The 22291-nt window shown below is 39.6% G+C and overlaps 1 protein-coding gene across 5 annotated transcripts in view; it reads right to left on the bottom strand.

The window, feature by feature from the left end:
• TRIM44 (tripartite motif containing 44) overlaps window positions 1-20265 on the bottom strand; it is a 97116-nt gene extending 76851 nt beyond the window's left edge. For 3 of the 5 annotated variants that reach the window (XR_012076667.1, XR_012076668.1, XM_006216860.4), the window contains exons 1-2: window positions 19201-20264; window positions 678-755 (exon numbers count right to left, since the gene is read on the bottom strand). Coding sequence is in view for 1 of the 5 variants with exons in the window: in XM_006216860.4 (XP_006216922.2) it covers window positions 678-755; window positions 19201-19872 (750 nt within the window). In the remaining 4 variants the exon portion in view is untranslated. Of the gene's footprint in view, window positions 1-677; window positions 756-19200 lie in introns of all 5 variants that reach the window. The other 2 variants (XR_012076670.1, XR_012076669.1) reach the window with 1 other exon arrangement.
• Between the last annotated feature and the right edge of the window lie 2026 nt (window positions 20266-22291).

Genomic DNA, 22291 nt, shown 5'->3' with positions numbered 1-22291 from the left:
GAGGCTTTGATTCTCAGGCAGAGCCAGCTGGCACCAATACCAGGCAGTGCCACAGCAAGTGTCTGGGTAGGAGAAGGGAGGCTGTGTTAGTCATAATCCCTCTGGTATGCTCAGTGCCCAGCCCACCCCCAACCCTGGTATAACCCTGGCATGGAGTCTCCCAGAATATCAATCAGACAGCCCCCAACATCTTACAGAGAAAGCAGGAAGCTTAAACCATTTCCCAGACCAGACTCCAGGTCATGAGGACAAAAGCATGCACAGTGGCAACTGGCTCCTGTAAGTGGGGGTGTGACAAGACGCGAGTACTGAACTGGATAGGGCTGAGCTTATTCCAGTCCCCAGCATTAAGCTGATTATATCTTGGACGCCTTTGGCTGTATTTAATGGACACACAGGCCAGTACTCTCAAAGGCCCAGTAAAGGAAGATTAAAAATGCACTTGTCTGCAGTTCAGAGAAAACAATTAATGATTATGTGTTGTAAGTCATAAAATAGAGAAGGGGAAAAATAGATGAGTTATCTCTAGATATTAGAACACTGTTTTTGATGGGCAGGCTTAATTAGACCTTGATGCGATGTTCAGATAGACGGTCGTTAACATCCCTTGAATTTAGCTCAAGGAGAATGAAATACTTGGGGCATCAATACCTAATTAATTCTAAAGCAATACTTACTTTAGGGTCTGAGCTCTTGAACTTTAACCTTTCCACCAACTCTATCATAGCCGCCTTCAGTCCACCTGAGTCTTTGCTCTAGAAGAAAGAAAAGTTGGGGTCATTAAACAGTATTTTGTTGCTCTCTCAAACACAAACAGCATTTCATGGGACAATGAAATGGAAAGCAATTTTTTCTTATCAGCCAAAAAACTAAACAACTTAAAAAAGCAACGCTGCTCCTCTTCCTCTTCTCTGTGGACAAAGAGGGGCAGGACATAAATTTCCCAGTGACCTGAGAGAACAATTAGAATGAAAATTAAATGCAATTTGTATAGGCTGACTCACTGCTTCATTTCAGGGCTCAACTACGCCAATGTTCACTAAGGGCTGGAGCTTTGCAAAAAGAGATATCCATCCAGGATGTCTATTTTATGACCTGGTGATTTTTATTTTAAACGTCTACATACCAAATAAAGTATACAATATTAAATATTCTTATAAAAATAAAAACAAAATGCCTCAAGATTTAATTGGCAATCCAATAACAATAATTTATTGTGTGTATGTGTGTGTGTGTGTGTCTAGAGAGGACTCTCTCCACTACTTATACTTCAGTGTGCTGAAGTATATGTGTGTGATTGGAGAGGTCCCACTCACTGAGACACCAGACACAATCACACCTCTCCCATCACTTCAGTATATTTCAGTGTTCTCCTTTCAGTGTGCAGTTTTTGACTCAGACATAAAAGGTTTCAAATTTGGGGTCTGCATTAACTAGCTGACTAACCTCAGGGAAAGTACTGACTTTCTCAAAACTTTTTCCCTTTTTGATAAAATGACGATAATAAAAGGGTTATTTTGAGGCTTAATTGAAATGGTGTTTGTAAAGGCAATCAGCACAGTATGTGGCACATAGTAAGTGCCCAATAAATGTCACCTATTATTATTGTTGTTATTATTGCACTGTAATGATTTAGAGCAGCACAGTCCAAAAGAAATGTAATGGGAACCAGAAATGCAATCCAACATATGCATTAAGTTTTCCAGTAGTCACAAAAATTAAGTGAAATTGGTTTTAATATATTTTACTTAACTCAGTATATTCAAAATATTACCATGGTAACATTTCAACATGAGGTATTTTATCATACTAGGTCTCTGAAATCTAGTGTATATTTCACTAGCCCAATTCAATCTGGATTTGCGACATTTCAAGAGCTCCAAGCCATCCATGGCTACTGACTACTGTATTGGTTAGCACAGATTTAGAGTAAAGACTAAAGCCACACTGCCTGGATTCAAGTCCCAAATCTACCATTAGATTTGTATGACATTATGCAAGTTACTTAGCCACTCTGCACCTCAATTTCTTTACCTGTAAAATGAAGCTAATAATAATACCTATTTCATAGGGTTGTATTAAGATAACATGAGCTTATATATGCCAAGGTGCTTTGAACACAGCCTGGCACATGGTAGAGACAACAGATGTATGAGACATTTTTATTATTATTGTCTGTCTCCCTCACAATGTATTAAATTCCTTTAGGGTTAGAACTACATCTTTTATCTCTGTATCTGTGCCCAGCATCAAGAAGATGTTTGAAAAATTCTGCTGAACAAATGAATGAATGAATATGCAGTCTTAATATATGAATGCTCTAATACATGTGCGTAGCATAATCTAAAGTCACATGAATTAGTTTATTTTCTTATCTCAACTCCTGTGGAAAAGATAGGGTCATCAACCTCATTTTACCAGTGGTGGAAAGGAAGTATGAAGAAGTAAAATGACTGCCATTTTTATGGGGGGAAGGGACAAAAAAGAAGTACAATATAAACAAACACTACAATATCTGTTCTTCAAAACTGGCCTGATAATCAGTGATATCTTCCAAATTTGGGTGGATAATTCCAATTCCTCCAAAACAGGAAATACTTAGTAAGACCTCAACACATAGATTAAAATAGACTAAAGCCTAAATCCTTTTTTCCCTTGAATCTCCTTTCTCTCTCAAGTCTATACAGTAAAAGTCTGATGTAATACGACAAAGACCCATATCTGCTTTACATGTGCTCGCCAAACACAGCTTTGTTGATATTCCTATTCTGTGGGTCTAAATTTTAATACTTTGTATTTTTAAAATAATGGTTTAGAACTGTCCAAATTGCTTCACCAATTTAAATCTTTAATCTCTGGTACCACAGCCAACAAAGGAAAAGAAATCTGGAGGTCACATACCAGGGAGTGGGTGAGACCCGAAGTACCTAAAAAAAGGGTTAAGTTGCCAGACACAGTCCTGCTTTATGAGATGATTAGACAATACATCCTGTCTGGTGATATCATTCCTCTAACCTGCTTCCCATTGGCTGAACAAGCAGGTCACTTCTCCCTAGAAAGCTTTCTTCCCCCACATCCCAGCTGCCAGCGCCCATTTCAAGCTCTTCAGCGAGAGCCCTGATATATTATGACTTTCCCCCTGGCTCTAGAGAACAGAAAGGAATGCACCAAACTGTGTCTTAAAAACATTCAGAACAGGATGACGAAGGAATCCCTAAGAAGCAGACAGCCTGTTTGCAGGCAGATATGCCTTGTGTGGTGAGATAAGGGAACCCTTAGCCTTCTTTCATAAAAATACAGTGTGTCAGCAGAATCCTTCCTCCTTTTCACAAAGCATCAGCAGCACTGCCTACTCAGGGGACAGAAGAAAGGCACAGATTCTTCCTTCAAGAAATTCACCCATTTTATCTCCCCACCCTGCTCTCTTTGAGAATTATTCTCAAAGATTAATTGGGGCCTATATTGAGCTAGCCTCTAAATGGGTGGTGAAGTAAATCTTCCCCAATGGTTTTTTTTAACCCCCCCAAATATGCAGTTGGCCAGAAGGAAAGGCTCTTCTCGGCAGACCTGCCTCTGACAGCTGCAGGGCTGGGGCAAGAGTACAAATGGAGGACTTTGGCCCCAAATCCACTTCCTTTCTTTTCTCACATCCCAGTCCCTTTCTGCACCTCAAGAGGCCTTGTACATAGGTGTTTATGTGCTTCCTTCTTCCCCCAAGAACAGTGTAGATTAAAATAAGACAAGTGCTATGTAGTGACACCCACCCTTCAGAGTCTGATCAATCTGAGATGTAGGATGCTTCATAAAAGCTAACTCCTAGGGATTAATCAGAATAAAGCCAAAGAAAGGACAAACTGCCTACATTTGAAGGTATTCTTTACTCTCCAAAGCACTTTCATATGCTCTTTCATTGGCATTTCACAGTAAACCTAAAAAGTAGTGTATTCTCACTTTACAGCTGAGAAAATGGCTGGTAGAAATCAATGAGGATCCAAAAATTACGGAGCTCATACACTCTTTAGCTGACATTAAAGGCAGTGTATTTTCACTTTACAATGGAGAAAAATGGTTCTGTGGAAGGCAAACGATGTCACCCAAATCATACCGCTGGTCAGTAGCAAAACCAAGATCAAAAAGGTCCAAATGAAAAAGATTTACACAAAAGAAGAGGCTGGTATCAAGAATACACGAAAAAATACATAAGGGATTCCTATAAATAAGAAAAAGCCAAATAAGCACAAAAGAGATTCCAACAAATAGTATGAACATAAGAGGAATGTGAAATGGCTAATAAACACATGAAAACATCTAAAAGATGCTCAAACTTACTTGTAATTATGGTATCATTTCTTATCCATCATACTGAAAAAAAAGGTTTTATCTGATAATATCAAGTGATGAGAGAGTGAGGAAGTTGGGGATTTTCATATGCTGCTGATATAAAATCATAAACTCACTCTGAAATCACACTCCTAGCAAGCCCATTTTTCACTTTCTCCCCTTGAGAAATACTAAAGCATGTGTCAAGGAAGCATGCACAAAAATATTTATTGCAGCACTGTTTGTAATACTGAAAAGCTGGAAACATCCTAAGCATCCATCAGTAGTGGGTGGCTAGATAAACTATGGAATTAAACTTTGGGATATGACAGCAAATAAAAAGAATGAGGTAGATCTGTATGTACCTGGGTACAAGGCAAGACATAATGTTGAATTAAAAAAATAAACTTGCAAAACAATGTACACTATATCATTTATTAAAAAAATACAACTATTATTTTCTATGAGTGATGCATATGTATGTAAAAGACCAGAAAAGCAATGACTGAAAAGACTAGTGGGGATAGTAGTAGGAAGAGTCTTAAACTTACATATATGTATTCCTACTGTCTAATTAAGATTCAGTTCACCAAAAGGGAGGGAGGGAGGAAGGGAAGACAGACCTAAGGTTTCTGCTTCAAGCGCCTCTCTCCATGAGTTTGCCTAAGTATAAATACTGGAGCACTGTTCCCTTCACATGCAAACACATGAACCAACAAGTATAAAAGAGGGTTCTTCACCTAGGGTTCATGTATTGATACTGACTTCAGGGAGTTTGAAATCCCCAAAACTGTATGCAAAATTTGGAATGTACATGCACTTTTCTATGAAAAGAGACTTGCGCTTTCCTCAAAGTCCCCCTAAAATTTAACTTTCCTAGAGTAAAGAGCATTGCATAAAGAGAAAGGAGACCCAGATTCCATTCCTAGCTCCTAGTTCCAGTCCTACTAATCACTGTACGAGCTTGGAAAAGTCATTTTACATCTCTGGGTTTGTCTCTCAACTTGTAAATGAAGAAAATGGACCCAATCAGAACCTACAAATTAATTCACAGCCTACACCCTACATAACTTTTCTTTTTTTTTTGGCTTTTAGAGTGTTATCCTATACAGCATACTGGGAATTTTAAATTAATTGCCAACATTAAAAAATCAGGAGATATAACATGATAAAGATTTCTAGCTTCTTCTGAAGATCTAAAAGGGATGACTCTCCTGGGCTCCCCTTCCCACACAGCAACTGGCTGAAACTGAGCAGCGATTAACCTGCTTTAGGCAAGGCAAGCTCTCTCCAGGTGACCACAGTTGCCCTGGCTGGCTTCTCTCATTTACATTACCTTTCTGGTCCCTGTAGACATCTAAAGCTGCTACCCCTGGAAGCAACTCTTTCTGAAAGTTTCCTAACTCTAAGGGTCCTTGTATCTGAAAGTTGGAATCTCCTTCAGAGGAGTTTAGAATACCTCATAAACACATGTTCATCCATTCACTACAAAACACAGAAATATAGCTCATTCTAACACAAACATCCTTTGAATATGGGCAAGAAGCAGAAACAAAGGTGAAATATGGTCGGTAAAGCGGCATAAGAATAAGAAGTACTTCTTGACAGTCGGTCTCTGTACTTCTATGGGAGTCAGTCTAGTCTAACGCCAATAACCACCTGAGCACCAAAAGTCATGTGTCAGTATAAATCGCTTAAATATCTAAACTGGCTCCTAAATATTGACTTCTATATTACAAAAAATTAGGAGATGCTGAATTCAGAAAGAATATTGGCTGCCCTTGTGTTGGTATCATGCTTAAAAAAAAATCAATCCAACTTTGTCATTTTTACAAAAAGGTTCTGTTTGAGAGAAGCAGTATAAAAGGATTGGAAGATTCTAAGGAATCCAATCAGAAAGCCAAGTCTTGACAAAAGGAAATAAAACTGAATTTCAGTATCACACCATGTCCAAAATTCTTCATCTTCTTTACATGACTTGATTTTCCAACTCCAAATCCACTCCTATGTTAGGCAACCATCTTTATATAGTTCCTCAGATCCAAAATCATTTTGGAGACTGAGAAAACCTATCAACAAGTCTCTTCAGATCTAACACTAAAACGTATGCCAAATATAACTACTCTTCACCATTTCTACTACTCTCTGCTTGCTCCTAGTCCAAGGAGCAACACTGCTCCCACTCACCCATCCTACAGTCTATTCTCTACACAGGAACTGGAGTGAAATTTTAAGGACATGAATCAGATCACTCATTCCCCTGCTTAAACAGTCTATGGCTACTCAGGATGAAGTCCAAAATCTTTATCATGGCTTACTTGGTAATCTGACCTCATCTACTACTCCTCAACCTGGAACCCTTACTCATTATACTCCAGCCATCTTTTTTTATCCCTCAGTAAGCCTGTTCCATCTCAGAGCCTCTCTACTCAGACAACTATGCCCCCCTCCCCGTCTTCCCACCACTGGCTCTAACTATACCCAGGTTACAACCTCAAAAAAGTCCTCCTCAGATCCTTAAACAGCCTTTCTCCCATTCCCCCATCCCAGTCACTCTTTTCTCCTTCCCCTAGTTACTCACAGCATTTATCATTATTTGAAATGTTATTTACTGTTTAACTTGCTTATGTCTGTTTTGCTCAGACAATAAAAGCTCCATGAGACGGGCAACTTACTATTAAATTCCCTACAGCCCCAAATACTCCACCTGATTAAGTGAATAGATAAAAGGAAAAAAACACCATGCCACTAACTTCAAACAGTACATAAAAATATTTTAACAAATACTCTATTTCTAAGAATTGTGGTAAAAATTAAGTGAGGTAATACGAAGGAAGTTTATAGTACAGAGCCTGGCACATAGAAAAACCTCAATGAATTTTAGTTATTGTTGTTATTGTTATTATTAATTGAGTAACAATATACTGAGTGACTGATTACTAAGTATCAAGTACTGAGCTAGAGAAGTGCTGAATGGAAAAAATGAACAAAACAATCTGTTACTAACCAAAATACTCTGTAAAATATCTAGGAAGAAAATCCCAGATAGAAGGGAAAGAATAGTTTTAATAGTCTGATTAAGATATTCAGAAAGTATTTATCTATTAAATACCTTCATACAGATTATAAACATCAGCACAACTCAGAAATGTTAAATGGAAGTGGGAATAACTGAGAGTAGAGGCAAAGTGGGATGGGGGAATGAAAATGTACTTTGGGGTCAGACCTGGATTTCTGAATTATTAACTAGGTGACCTTTTGCAAAGCTCAACCTCTTTAAGTATCAGTTTTCTCATCTCTAAAATGAGAATCAGCATAGCATGGCTTATTGTGGGAGTTATATCAAGATCAACTAAAATAATGAATAAGAATTGCGTGACCTAAAGCCACTTAACTATTATTATTATTATTCTCCTCTGTGGAAAGTGCCTCACAATTTCAGCAGCAGAGAAGTGTTTCTAGACCCCCTTAGTTTTATAACCTCAGCTAAAGGTTAGCATTTCCATTCTTCACACACATGAAGTCAGACAGCTTATACCCTGCCAGGGCTCACGCAGCCCCAGTACAGAGAGAACAGCAGGGGTGCCTATACCATCTCTCCCCCAACTGCCTGCTGGAAAGAAAATGGAGGCTATTTTCTAACCAGAAAGTAAAGGGTGTATTGCCCCTGCCTCCCCTCTGCTTCTATAAAAATTTCCCACAGTTCAGAATGTAAAACAGAATTTAAAGAGGACAACCAGCAAGACTTGTGAACCTAAAATTAGACCTACCAGCTGTGTTTTGGTTAGCTAGTGCATAAGGCACCAGCAGGACACTGAAATATACAGGAGCCTCTCCTCTGAAGACAAGCTTTTCACCAGCCTATCTACCCACCAGAATAGAGCAGGCAGAAGGAACAGAAGGAGTGGGGGCTGAACAGTTTTCACCCAAAGAAACTTGGTGTCTGAACTTCTACTTCTGCCAGACTAACTGATCTGGAATTGAACTCAGAATACAACATCAGATAGCTCTATAACAGTAATAAGAGTAAGAGCCACTAATTGCTGAGGGATTATTATATTCTAGGCATTGTGCTAAGCTTTTTACATGTATGATCTTGTTTGCTTCTCACTATAACCCAAAAAGGAGAAATTATTAATGCACCCATGTTACAGATGAAGAAACCAAGGCTCACGAAACTAAGTGAATTATCCAACATGACACATCTGATAAGTAGCAGAGCTACTCAAACCCACAGAATGCAAAGCCAACTAAGGCAAGATTGCTTGGTCCTTCATATTAATTCTCCCACTTTCCCTTAGTAACAGACTCTAGCTTTTAGCCAGACACACCATGGCCTGAAGAGAAGACTGTTTCCCATTCTCCCTTATAACCAGGTAAGACCTTGGGACTAAACTCAGGCCAACGAAACATAAGCAGGAAAGTGTGCAACTTCTGGAGGGTTCCCTTAAAATAGAGGGATGTGCCCTCCTTTCTTTCCTATGCCTGCTATCCTGGAACTCAGATGTACTGGCTAGACTGCTGGCAGGCATCTTGGTCCATGACAAAAACTAGACCCTAAGGATGACAGAGCAGAGATAGAAAGCCTAGATTCCTAATAACTTCATGGTTCCTCCATACCAGTTTTAGACTGCCAATGTCCAGACTTTCTCTACACAAGAGAGAAATAAAACATCTATCTTGTTTGAGTTGCTCTTATTTTGGATTTTTCCAAATTATTTCATTATTTTAAATGCAGCTGAATTTAATGTAGCAGTGACATACTAAATCACTATGCAATACTGTCTCTTTCAGGTCTTCACTGATGCCCTGGGACTATTTGAGATTATTATACCTCATATCATACATTTACCAAATATTTCATGCACATCTACTCTCCAATAGGCACTGTGCTAGGTGCTGTGAACACAAAGACGAAAAATATATAGTCCTAACCCTAGAAGAAGAGTTTATAACCCACGTAGGACAGAGACATGTGAAAAAATAATATTGATACAGTATACTGTATTTAATGCTATAATAAGGGTGCACAGGCTGTTGCTATGGGAACACAGGGGACAGCTGCCTCACAGTATAGCCGTATCTACTTAGCAAAATCCTATCCATCTTGGAAGGCCCACCTCAAATACCACTTCATCCAGGAAATCTTTCCTGATCCCATGCCTCCAGCTGAAATTAACTTCTCTTTTCTCTGAGCCCCTATGACATACTATTTGTACCTCTTTTCTAATATTTACACACAAATAAGCACATGAAAAGACTGCAAGCTTCCTAATGTCAGAAATCTTCCCACTATCCATCACGCAGCTCACCAAAAGTACTCAAAAATCATTCACATAAATAAAATTAACTTAAAAGTATCAGTTTTGACAATAAAGCTAACTATATGCTACAGTAGACATAACAGAATAAACGTTTTCTCTAGTATTCAGTTGAAATAGCAGATTACTCTGTTACCCAGTCAAAAACTAGCTAAATACATCTGAAGTGTGTTTAACTTGTAATTAAATGTTCAACAAGAATAACTTAATACATCAGAATGTATATCAGAGTCATTACCCACGTGGTTATTTGCCATGTTATGGATCGAGCACTTAGTTCATTTGGAAGATCTGGTTTGTTTGTTTGTTTGGTTTTATCTTTCCATTCTTGATTCGTTTTTGACATCTGAGAGGGCATCAATATTGATTTTTTAATCCCCTAATGCCATGTTGGTTTGATCCCTATTGTAGTGATACACACACAACACAAATACCCAAAGGATTCTCATCTCTACTCTATGTATCAGGACTAAAGTTTTTGTTTCACCCCTTCTTTGTTTATACTGTCTCCTCTTCTGAGAGACCTGTGAGCATCTGTGCTCCTTCCTGTCACACAAGTTTAGCCCCTTGTTAGGCTCTGGATATTAAAATACACAACTGGAACAGGAGCATGAAACTAAGCTAGTTATCCCACGCTGAACTGTAACTTCAAGCAGAAGACACACTGACACAGATCAGTCTCTGGCTTCTCAGTCTTGGGTCAGATGCAAGGGAAGAGAAAAGGTGGGTATTAACAATGGGAAGGAAGGGCAACCTCCGTGTCACGGGCTGTGGTCAAGAAAAGGTGGCCCACAGGCACACAGTCCTTTATCCCCAGAGGAGCTTAAGAATATTATGCCTACTGCATCAGCAACCTTCCCCCTGAAAAGCCTATAGTATAATATAGACATTATATGATCCTTGCTCATGGGACATGACATAAAAGAGAGTCAGAGACAGCAAGTGCCAGAGGACTTTCTATTCTCTGTCTCCCAGACATCAACAATAAGTCATCTTGATAGTATGTACCCTTAATTCTGTGGTCTTCCTCCTCAAAATCAGTAACTCCAGTCTAACCATGAGATAAACATAAGATAAATTCCAATAGAAAGATATTCTACAAAATACCTGACCATCCCTAAAGATTCTGATTTATGGCTGGGATGAGGCCAATCACAGGTGTTTCTTATAGAATCTCCTTCCACAAGTGATTCTAAAATGTGGCAACAAGGCGAGAAACACACTTTACTTTGTTAACATACTTCCTACTCCTCTTTCACTCCACTCTACTCCATAAAGACCTTTTTGCTGTCTCTCACCACCCCAAGTTCACCTCTACCTTAGAGCCTTTGCATTCACCATTCTTTCTGCCTTAACCATGCTTCTCCCAGACTTCTTCTTAATTCTTAGATTATGAAGTGTAATTTTAATAATGAAGATTGTGGGAAGAGTCCATGCCCTTATAAGAACACAATTAGATGGCCTTTCCCATCCATTTAACACTACAGAAGCCCTCTAGGCTCCCTTTAATGACATTACATCACCATGAATGTCAAATCTCCTGAAAAATTGAGCTGTTGTAAAAGAGATCTCCATAAGCTCATGTTCCCTCCATAGAACAGTATCTTCACCTGTGTTAACAGCGCATTACAACTGCTATAACTACGCTACTCCTCTCACTTCAAGAGCCATCTAATCCCTTTACAAAGAGTTGTATGAACCAAACCAAACATGTCTGCTATGAATTACTGGATTTTTGGGCAAAAAGCACTAAATGGCAATACAGTAGAAGGGTTTCCCTAGATCTCAGCAAGATCTCACATTTCAGGTGTCTGTCCTTATGTCATATGCTCAAAGATGCCTTCCATGATCAAATAGTAGCTCCCTCCTGCCACACTACTCGCTCTTTCACTACTCTGACTTACTGCTTTCGTAGTATGTAATACCATCCCCAATTACTCTATCTTACCGCCCTCCCCAGATAAAGGGTAAACTCCATGAAAGCTAGGACCCTGACCGTCCTCTTCACTGCATACTTTCCAGACTTATTATAGGTAAAGAAACTACATTTTGAAGGGGAGACTGAGATGGAGAATCCCAGAATTGCAAGCCTCATTTTAACTTTCTATGAACCATCTGGGGCAGCTTCAGCTGACACCAAGACATTCCCTTTATGTTGGTCTTAGCTTTTGTCTTATTCTATACAAATAAATAAGACACTGACTCAACTATTGCGTAGCCAATACCTCAAAGTTTCAATAGAAGGCACTTTCAGATACGAATAATAAAAATATAAATAGGGATACTACAGCAGTCAACCTTCTGCCTCCCTACAGCGCTACTTCTTACAAGCTGACCACAGAGCCAGAGCCACTAGCCATTAGGAGATACAGCAGTGGCACACCTCCACCTCCAGCCCCTCTAGCGTCACAGCTGTCTGAGCATGTGCCTATATCCCTCCAACCACACTGCTACTAGATCCCCTCACAGCTCCCCCACTGTCACTTAACCATTCTTCTCCCCTAATATCTATCTTAAAGTCACACTCAAGGGCAAAGGGTGTGGCTTCAAAACCTTTGGTTCTGTCCGTAACAAAGCCACATTAAGAACTACAAAGATACTTCTAAGTACTTGCTGAACTCTGTCAACCACTTTTCCCTTTGCCATTTTACAAGACTCCACCTTTTCTTCAGGTGGTCTTAGAGTGAACTAGACAAGTGCTTTTAAAACCATAGGACATCACCCATTCATTATTGTGCAATGAAATCAATTTATTGAGAGACTCCAGAAATTTTTTTGAACAGAACAGAAACAGAACACCTCATATGCAGTAAGACACACAGTGTTCCATTTGAGTTAGTTAAAGGTATATCTGTGTGTGTGTGTGTGTGTGTGTGTGTGTGTGTGTGTGTGTGTGTGTGTCTGTAATCTAGGCCACAATGTAAACTGTATTTCCCCTACTATAGATTATGTTCAAAATAATGTTTTAAACTACTGGTTTAGAGTTTTGAATATATCTAATTGCACTTAACATTGTTCAACAAAAATGATTCATTAAATGTTGCTAAGGATGCAAATTCCCTTGACAGTACAAGAATTTTCATATGAAAATATCCATGAACTACACCAAGTTCTTTTGTCAGACCCAATGACCCATTTTCATAACCAGAAATTATGGTCAGGGTGAAAGAAATCTGCATTTCTGAGATGGGAAGTTATGACCCAGATGAGAGATCATAATATGGGCTGTGTAACTGTATTTCTATGATAAAGCTAGAGCACAGGCTCAATTTAAATTTGGACCTACAAAATCCTTTAGAGACCAAATCCTCTGGAGCCAAACTGGAAACATGTGCAGGAAGAAGGGCAGTACTTTAAAAGTCACTTCAGTAATTAAGGGTTAAATTTATCCCTCCAAGGTGTTTACCCTAGTCCTTTTGGCATAGCCTTCAGGGGCCTCTGCCCTAATCCCCTCTTGTTGTACAGCCACCCTGGTTTTCTGTCCATTCTAGACTACTTCAAAGTTTGCTTTACTCAAACTACCAGCAGCCCTTGGGAACAATATGGCCTTCTACCACCAACATCAGTCACTCACAGCCCGGTTTGGGACTGAGTATCAAAACATAATTGTTCAAACTCCTCTCAACTCTAAACTTGTACATTTAACTAGACTCCTCCAATTAATGGTAATAACAGCTAAAATTTAAAGAGCACTTACAATGTGTTAAGCATTGTTAAAGTGCGTTATCACAAACTAAGTTATTTTATTCTCACAAAAACACTACTTTAATCTTAACTTTATACCCATTTTAGAAACATAGAAACAAGGGCAAACTGTTACCTAACTTGCCCAAGGTCAAAAAGCAAGTGGCAGAACTAGGATACTTCCTGTCCCTCTCTAATTCCACACTGTGTTTTATTTTCTTCTTTATAACACTTATTACATGTTTATTCGCTTATTTGTTCTTTTTTATTTCCTTCCAATACAATGTACGCCCCAGTACAAGTAGTGACTTTTCCCCTTTCGCTCACCGCTATATTCCCAGTGCTTAGAAAGCACCTGCCCTTGGCCAGTGCGCTGTTAAGTACTTGCTGAATGAATGAATGCAGTGTAACAAAGATCCTCTTCTTTCACCATCATCATGCTGAGCCACTTTTAACATTCCAAGAGACCTACTCTCTTGTCAATAAGCAAATGCACATTGCCTTCAAAATACATGAAACCAGAGGTGAACTGAAACTAATTAAAGCTATAGCCAAGATCTGACCAACTTCAAATTTTTATTGGCTCAAAATGATCAGGTCCTCATCCTAGCTGCCTAACAAAGTAAATGGTATGCTCCTTCTGGGTGGGGAGGGAAACAATACTTTCATGTCTACAGTTCTTTTAAACACAGTATCTATTACTGGTTGAAAAATTATGAGAGATGAGAAGAATCATGAAAATTTGGCAATATAATCAAGAATCAGACCCCAAAAGATAAAGAGAAATGGATCTTTTAAAAAATAACCAAATAGAGGGGAGGGTATAGCTTAGTGGTAGAGTGTGTGCTTAGCATGCACTGAGGTCCTGGGTTCAATTCCTAGTACTGACACTAAAAATAAATAAATAAACCTAATTATATCCCCCCCTAAAATTTTTTTAAGTACCCTAAAAATAACTAAATAGGCATTCTAGAGTTGAGGCATTTTTTTAAAAAGTACCCTAAAAATAACCAAATAGGCATTCTCATAAATTAAGAATTTAACGAGTAACACTCACTGCACTATTTGCAGCTGTAATAAATAAATAAATGAGTAGATATGTGAAGTGATTTCTAAGACATACTAAGTGAAAAAAAAAAAACATAAAAGGGAATTTACATCGTCCCCAAACCCACAATTCCAGTTTCACCATAAGAAAAACATCAGGCATATTCAAACTGAGAGACAATCTATGCAATACCTCATTAGCACTCCTCAAAATTATCACGATTATCAAAAACAAGAAAATATAATGTGGCCAGAGGACCCTGGTACAGAAGTCATTAGAGGAAAAATCGGTGAAATTCTAACAAGGTCTATAGTTAAGTAACACTGTTTCAATGTTAATACAAGCAGAGCGCAGGAAGCAGCTCTTCATCTGAGTAGAGTTACAAGAAATGTACTGTGCTCACAAGAAACTGGGCTGTGCATTTGATTATAGGCAGAAAATGAGGTGTGAGAAGGGAAAGAAAGTCATACAAAGCAAACCCTACAGCATGCTCAGAGTGGGAAATATAAAGAGGACCCTTTCCATACAGACTTGGAGACCCAGAGTAAAGACAAACTAAGGTAAACTTGCCACTATCTTACCCTCCAAAGAGGACTGTGGGGAGTGAAGCCTTGGAGCTGAACAAAATGAGGCGAGTGTTGGGGTGGAGGTGTGCAGAGTGGGATGAAAAAATCTTTCAGAGGTTGTCAACAAGGGCAGGCACCTCTTGAAAATCTGGTTGAAGAAATCTCAAGCAATTAACTTAGTTTAAGGGGGTTCTAAACAAGTTGTATTCTTAGGCCTTAGCAGAAGCAAATTCAAATCCTCTTTCGAAGAATACAGTGTCATGCCAAGGCTTGGGAAATCCCCACAAATAATTTTTTAAAGGCAATGAGAAGCTACTCAAACATAACAAGCACAAAAGGAAATAAAGAAACATGAAAAACACCACTGAAAACAACAGCTATTAGAGAGAGATACACAAAAGCTTCACATACTGGAATTATCAGTGACAGATTATAAATCAACATGCTTCCTTTTCTTAAAGGAATGAAGAGTATAGCTACACTATGAAACAAGATAATAGGAGGATTAGATTCACAAATTTATACTAGTAAATTTGAAAATTTAGACAAGATGGACAAACTTCTGGGAAAATATAACTTAACAAAATTGACTTAAGGAAAAATAGACAACCTGGACAGCCCTCTAACCATCAAAAAAAAATCTATAATCAAAAATATCACACAAAAAAACAAAACAAAACGAAGTACACACACACACACACACACACAGTGTCTTATCCAGATGCTCCAGATGGCTTCCATGGTCAATTCTACCAATCATTTCAGGAAGAAATATTCCAATCTTATACAAACTCTTCCAGAGCATTAAAAGAGAGAGAAAACATGTGAGAAACAATACATCCTGACTCATACTATGAAGCCAATATAACCTTGATAGCAAAATCTCATGAGGACAGAAGAAATTTTCAAGCTAATTTCTCCCACAAATATAAATTTTAAAATCCTACATAAATCACTAATAAACTAAATTCAAAAACATAAGGATACTTCATCATGACCAAGTTGAGTTTATGCCAGAAATGCCAAGTTGTTTTAATTATAAAATATAACAACACACACACATACACACCTGTATTTGCAAAAAGAAACACTTCAAGAATAAGCAAAAAACTAGTAAAATTGGTTACCAATATCTGTTGGGGGAACCAGGTGAAAGCGGCAAAGGTGAGAGGCTTTTGAGACATGTGAACATATTACTGATTTTTAAATCTAGTTTAATAAGTATATCAATTAATGCAAATCATATTAACATAATAAAAGAGTAAAATCACATGGACACCCCACAGATGCAGAAAAAGCATTTGATGAAATTCAGTATTCATTCAATATTAAGAAAAACTCCTAACAAATTAGGACTAGAAGGGAACTTTCTTACTCTGATGAAATACATCTGTGGAAGAAAAAACTATCACACTTGTGAAATGTTATAAATTATCCCTCAATTAAGAACAAGGCATAAATACCCACTATCACTTCTATTCAATGTTATAATGGAGGTCCTATCCAAAGCATTAAGGCAAGGAAAAAAAAATAACAGACATAAGGACTGGAAAGAAACAAAAACTGTGCCTCTTGCAGATAATATGGTCATGTGTGTACAATAAACCTATAGATTTATTATTAGAATTAGAATTATTAGAATTAAGGGGATAGTTCAATACAAAAATCAGTAAGTTAATCATATTCCTATATACAATAAGAAAACAAAAGTTAAAAACATCTTTAACAATACTATAAAAATTTAAGTATCCAGGAATAAATTTCACAATGATGTACAAGATTTTTCAGGAAAACATTATAAAACTTTACTGTGAGGCAATACAAAAGACCTAAATAAATGAATCAGAAGACTTTATTTTGTAATAGTATTAATTCTCCATATAATGGCTTATAATTTCAGTACAATACAAAAAAAGTCCTGCAGACTTTTTTTTTTTAAATAGAACTTCATGGTATGATTCTAAGAAATGTAAAAGGTCAAGACTGACTGAGACACTCTTCTAGAAGAACACAGTGGACAGATGTGCTCTACCAGATATTAAGATATGTTACAAAGCTATGGTAACTGAGAAAACATGTTGTTTATACAGGGATATACTAACAGATCAATGGTACAAAACAGAAGAGCCAAGAAACACATCACACGCATATGGGCACTTGATAAATGACAAGTGGCATAGCAGATCATGCAGATAGGACAGGCTTTTCCAAAAATGCTGCTAGAGCAATTGGCTACCTGACAGGATAAAAAATGAAATTGAGCCCCTACCTCCACTACCCCAAAATCAATAATAAGTGGAACAGGGCACAAAAAGTACTAACTATAAAGGAAATTACTTATAAAACTCTACTATATCAAAATGAAGAACTTCTCTGTTCAAGGCACAATTTTTAAAAAAAGAAAATGAAAAATTAGAGAAGATATTTGTAACCTATATAAACAAAACAGAAGTCAAAAATAAATATACAAAAATGCCTGCAAATTAATGAGAAAAAGACAACTCAATTGCAAAATGAGCAAAAGACATGAATGAGTGCTTTACAAAAGAAATACATGAGTCTCAAGGTCATCAACAACCAGAGGAATGCAAATTTAAACCACAAGAAGATACCATTACATTTTTATAAGGCTAAAAAAAATTTAAAATTCCGCAGTCAGAAGTGTTGAAGACACTGAGCAACAAGAACTCTCACTCTTCATGGCAATGCAAACTGGTACAACCACTTTGGAAAGCAGTTGGCAACATCTAGCATTTTTGAAGATATGCATAATGTTATGACCCAAAAGTTCCATCGTAGGTTTATATTCTATTTAAACATATGTAGATGTGTAGCAGGAGACATGAACAGAATGTTTACACCAACATTGTTTATAATAACCAGAAGCTCCAGAATCTGGAAATAAAATGTCCATCTCTGACAAAATAGGTAACTTGTCACATATTTGTAAAATGGAATTCTATACAACAATGAAAATAAATAAACCACAGGAACCCACTGGATGAATTTCACAAACACAGTGTTTTGAAAAAATGAGGCAAAAGCCAAAAGAACGCATGATAACAATACAACACCAATTGTGTCAAGTTCAAGTTAAGTTTAGAAATGCATACATCTGTGATAAAAATATAAAGATAAGCAAGGAAATTAACCAGAATAATGGCTACCTATGGAGAAGAGAGATGGTTATAACTGGAAAACTATAAAAAGAGCATGGGGCTTCCCTACTGCTACTAATATTCTATTTCCTAATCTGGGTGGAGGTTACATCCATATTTGCTTTATGATTATTTTTCAGACTGTGTATATATTTTTACACATTTTGAGGGCGTATTTTTTAATAAGAAAGGGAAAATCTTAACATAGAGGATTTTCATTATCAAAGTATTTGTTATCCCAGTGCCAGCAACTGCAAGGTTGCTTAGGGAAACAAAAGGCATCGTAATGATATTAACCAATGAACTGATCACTCAAACTTTCTTCTCTGGTAAACTCCAGCAATCTCTCTCACTGATTGTGAACATCCACAATATAAATAAAAGGCAAATCGTTTCAAGTTCAGTCATTCAACACATATTTACTCATATTTATAGTATTTCCAAACACTGTTCCAGGGAGCCAGTAAGGTTCAAGACAGATAAAGACCCTGGCTTCTTGGAAAAGATGAAGGACATGGGAATCCCTCTCCCATCTCAATTTTGCCTCCACCTTCTCATCCTCCTTTCCAATCAAGTACCAAACATGAAGAACCTAAAAGGAACGCAGGGCACACATGAAGTTAGTATCAAAACCATAACCTTAGGGAGACTTTTCACTACAGAGGAATCACCTGCTTGGATTTATCTGACTAAACCATGGTTCGCCATGTTTTCAAGTAAGCAAAGGAACTGCCTTATCGAGAGCCTTAAGTCAAGGCGACTAGCCTCAACAATGGAGATGCTGTGGAAATAGGCTTAAGTGGAGTTAAAATCCCAAGGAATGCTCTCTACCTGGGATCCGGAGACCAGAGGCTTGCAATTTTCCTGAAATTGCATACTAGGTTTTTGCGTATATGTTTTTCTCAGGTCAGAGTCCAGAACTTTCATCTGATTCTCAAAGGAGTTCAACCAAAAGGGGTCAATAAGCATTGCCCCCCAACAAGCTGAACAGACAGCTTTTTAGGGACATGATGAAAATGAATGAGACCACAGGGAGGCCACCACCTGAGTTGAAACCCAGGTGTCCTGACATCTAGGCCTATGCTTGAATGCCCAATACTTACTCTTAGTTCTTCGAAGGCTTCGTCTAGGGTGGAAAGCTGGTGGCCCTGGTGAGCGCCAATGACTGGGCACAGGACACAGATGAGCTGCTTATCTTCCTGGCAATAGGTACTCAAATCAAGCCCATGGTCCGGACACTTCCTCTTGGCCACTCTCTCTGCTTCCATTTCTATCTCTGGGTCAAATTCGCTTTCTGCCTCAGTTTCTCCCTCTGCCTCGGATTCTCCCTCTTCCTGGTTGTCTTCCTCTGCTTCGCTCTCCTGCTCATCTTCCATCTCTTCCTCACTGTCTTCCTCACTCTCGTCATCGCTCTCGTCCTCGCTCTCTTCCTCCGTCTCGCTCTCCTCTTCAGATTCACTGTCTTCCTCAGACTCGCTCTCTTCTCCAGCCTCGCTTTCTACGGCCTTCTCGTTTTCCACCTGGGCCTCGTCTTCTTGCTCCCCCGCCCCGCGCTCCCGGGCTCCCGAGGCCCAGGCCTGAGCAGCGCCGTGGACGTACTCGGCCAGGTGGTGCCGAGGGAACTTCTGCCCGTGCGCCTCTGCGTGGCGGCGGCAGTAGCAGAAGCCGCATTCTCGGCACACTTCCTCGGCCCCCGGAGCCTCGTCGGGCTCGCACTCGTCACACGTGCCGTCGTGCGGCAGCTCCTCGAAGGCCGCGCCCCCTCCGGAGGCCATGTGGGGGCTGTGCCGCGGCCCGGGCCTCAGGGCCTCCGAGCTCGCCGCCTGGCCTCGGCGCGGCCTCCTCGGGTCCTCCTCCCCACCCGGGGCCCGTCCCGGGGAGTGGCCACGGCGTGTCCCGCAGCCGCGGTGCCGCTGCCGTCTGCTCCCGGGAGCCCCCGCCGGGCCGAGGAGCAAGCACCAGGCCTTCCCGCCGGCTCGGCCGCTCGGCGCCCGCTGCGTTTCCTCTGGCGGGCTAGGCACTTCCGGCGCGGCGACCCCGCGCCCCCGTCGGCCCCCGCGCCGCACAGCCAGCTCGGCCTCCCGCTGCCCTCGGCGAGATCTCGGCGCCGCCAGCCCCCGCAACGCCCCGGTTCCACTTTCCCTTCCCCCGTCAGGCGGCCTCCTTTCACTTCCTGAGTCATTTAAAGTGGCAATGGCCTTTTTCAGCGTTTCCCGCGGGGGCTCGGCATCCCCGGGAGGAGGGGGAAGATGGATGAGGTCTCCCGCTCACTCCCGCGCTCTCCGGAGGCGGGACTTGGGCCCCGCCTCCTCCACTCCCTCCCTGAAGGTGTCCATCTGACTTTCCAAGGCCACTAGGCAGATGGACAGGTGCATTTCAGTCTCTCTCCTTCCAATTTGTTGCTGTCCGTCCCAGTTCCCCGCTGCTGCCCTGTTCTGCAAGGTGCCAGGACAGAGTGTTGTTTACCAGACTGAACCTGACCGCTTGCGATTTCCAGAGGGCCCGGAGAAGGGTTATGTTTGTTCTCCTAGGCTCAGGGAATCAGTCAGGGTGAGCAAACAGACATTTTTTCGATCTAAAGCAATACTCTGCTTTGTCTGTTTGCAAAATCTATTTGCATTCCTCCTCTCCTAGGGACTCAGAACCTCTGAGGTGGGCCCCACCTCCTCCACTCCCTCCCTGGAGGTGCGCCTGTTTTTGAGAGCTTGCCTTGGGTTTGGCTGAGATGGAAGGTGAAGTAGGTGGGGAGAGACCAGTATTTGTCAACTGAGAGTTCCAGTGTGCAGTCATTATCCTTTATATAAGGACATCATCTAAATTCAGATTGGACTCCAACAGAAAGGAAGGGGACCGTTACTTATTAACCAATCAATACTAAAGTGCCAAGAATCGGGCTAGATCTTTTTGTGGTCCTTTAAAAGCCAGATTCAGAAGATCCATTGTCCGAGGGCCCGCAAATCCTGTTACTACAACTTAGTGGCCTAACCACCATGTATCCTTCTGTTTTCCACTTAAAAAAATGTCAAATGGAAATAATGGTAATACCTACCTCATAGGGCTGTTTTGCGGATAAAATGTAAAGGTGCCTGCCTCATAGAAGTATTCACTACATTTTAACTGCTGTTATTGGCACACATTGTATTTAGTGCACATAATGACCCTTTGAAGGATGTTTTAAACATTTTTAGCACATTGGGCATTTTGGCTGGCTGCTGGTAGTGTGAGCAGTCCCCCTCCTCTATCCCATATCTGTGTCTCTCCATTTGTAGAAGAGCTTTTGATTTGTATTTGAAAAGGAAATGAACATTTTGACCTAATCCTGAGAGAGGCTAAGTTGTGGTTGAGAAGAAGGTAGGGAGATGGGATGGTGTCTGTTTTTCATTGATTCCCTTAGACACTTTTGAGTTAGGATTTCCAACTGATTGTCACAAAAAAGCCAGGGGCTTGGGTGGGGTAAAAATCATCTGAAATAGTTTTAAAATCTCTGCATTTAATGAACGCTTAATTTCTGTACAGCTTTTGTCAGATATTTTATTTTGGGAAAAGTCTTTTGTTTTATTAACCTTTATTAACCAGAACAGTTATACAGAATGTAGGGGGGGAAATCCAAAGATTTGTTTCATTCCAATTCCATACGAATATTTATTTTTCTCCAGATCATTTGAAAAAAATGTTGAACAAATGTCAAGTCAAACATCAACATTAGGATACCCAGTGCGTAGTGTTTCTTGCTTGATTATTTCCACTTCCTCAGGTTTAAAGAGGAAATAACTTAGCCTTTACAAATTAAATGTTACCACGTTTAGAAAATGTTTTTTCAATGAAAACAATTTTTTATTGTCTTAACATGTTTTTGTGTCCAGGATCTTTGATGGGGAGGGAGGAGTGTCTTTTTGTTGTCATTATTGTTGTGTTGTTCTTTTTTTTTTTTTTTTTTGCTTTGGCAATTCAGGGTCTTTTATGGTCCATATAAATTTTGGTGAATTGTTTGTTCTGTTCTGTGCTGAGGCACAACACTCATAAGCTTCTTTAAAGCCCCATTGTTTGAATGATTGAATGAGCTAGAACACCCAATTAATTAGACAAATTTTCTACTTTCCACATTCCACTGTTCTGCAGATGACAGTGTTGCTTAATTCCTGCCAGTACAAAACAAGGCCCCTTTTTTCTCCAGTTTCAATAATATTTTCCTTA

The sequence above is a fragment of the Vicugna pacos genome, chromosome 10, assembly GCF_048564905.1.
Source record: "Vicugna pacos chromosome 10, VicPac4, whole genome shotgun sequence".
NCBI lineage: Eukaryota > Metazoa > Chordata > Mammalia > Artiodactyla > Camelidae > Vicugna > Vicugna pacos.
Note: the sequence above shows the minus strand (reverse complement) of the source record. Positions and strands in the feature narration are given on the sequence as shown.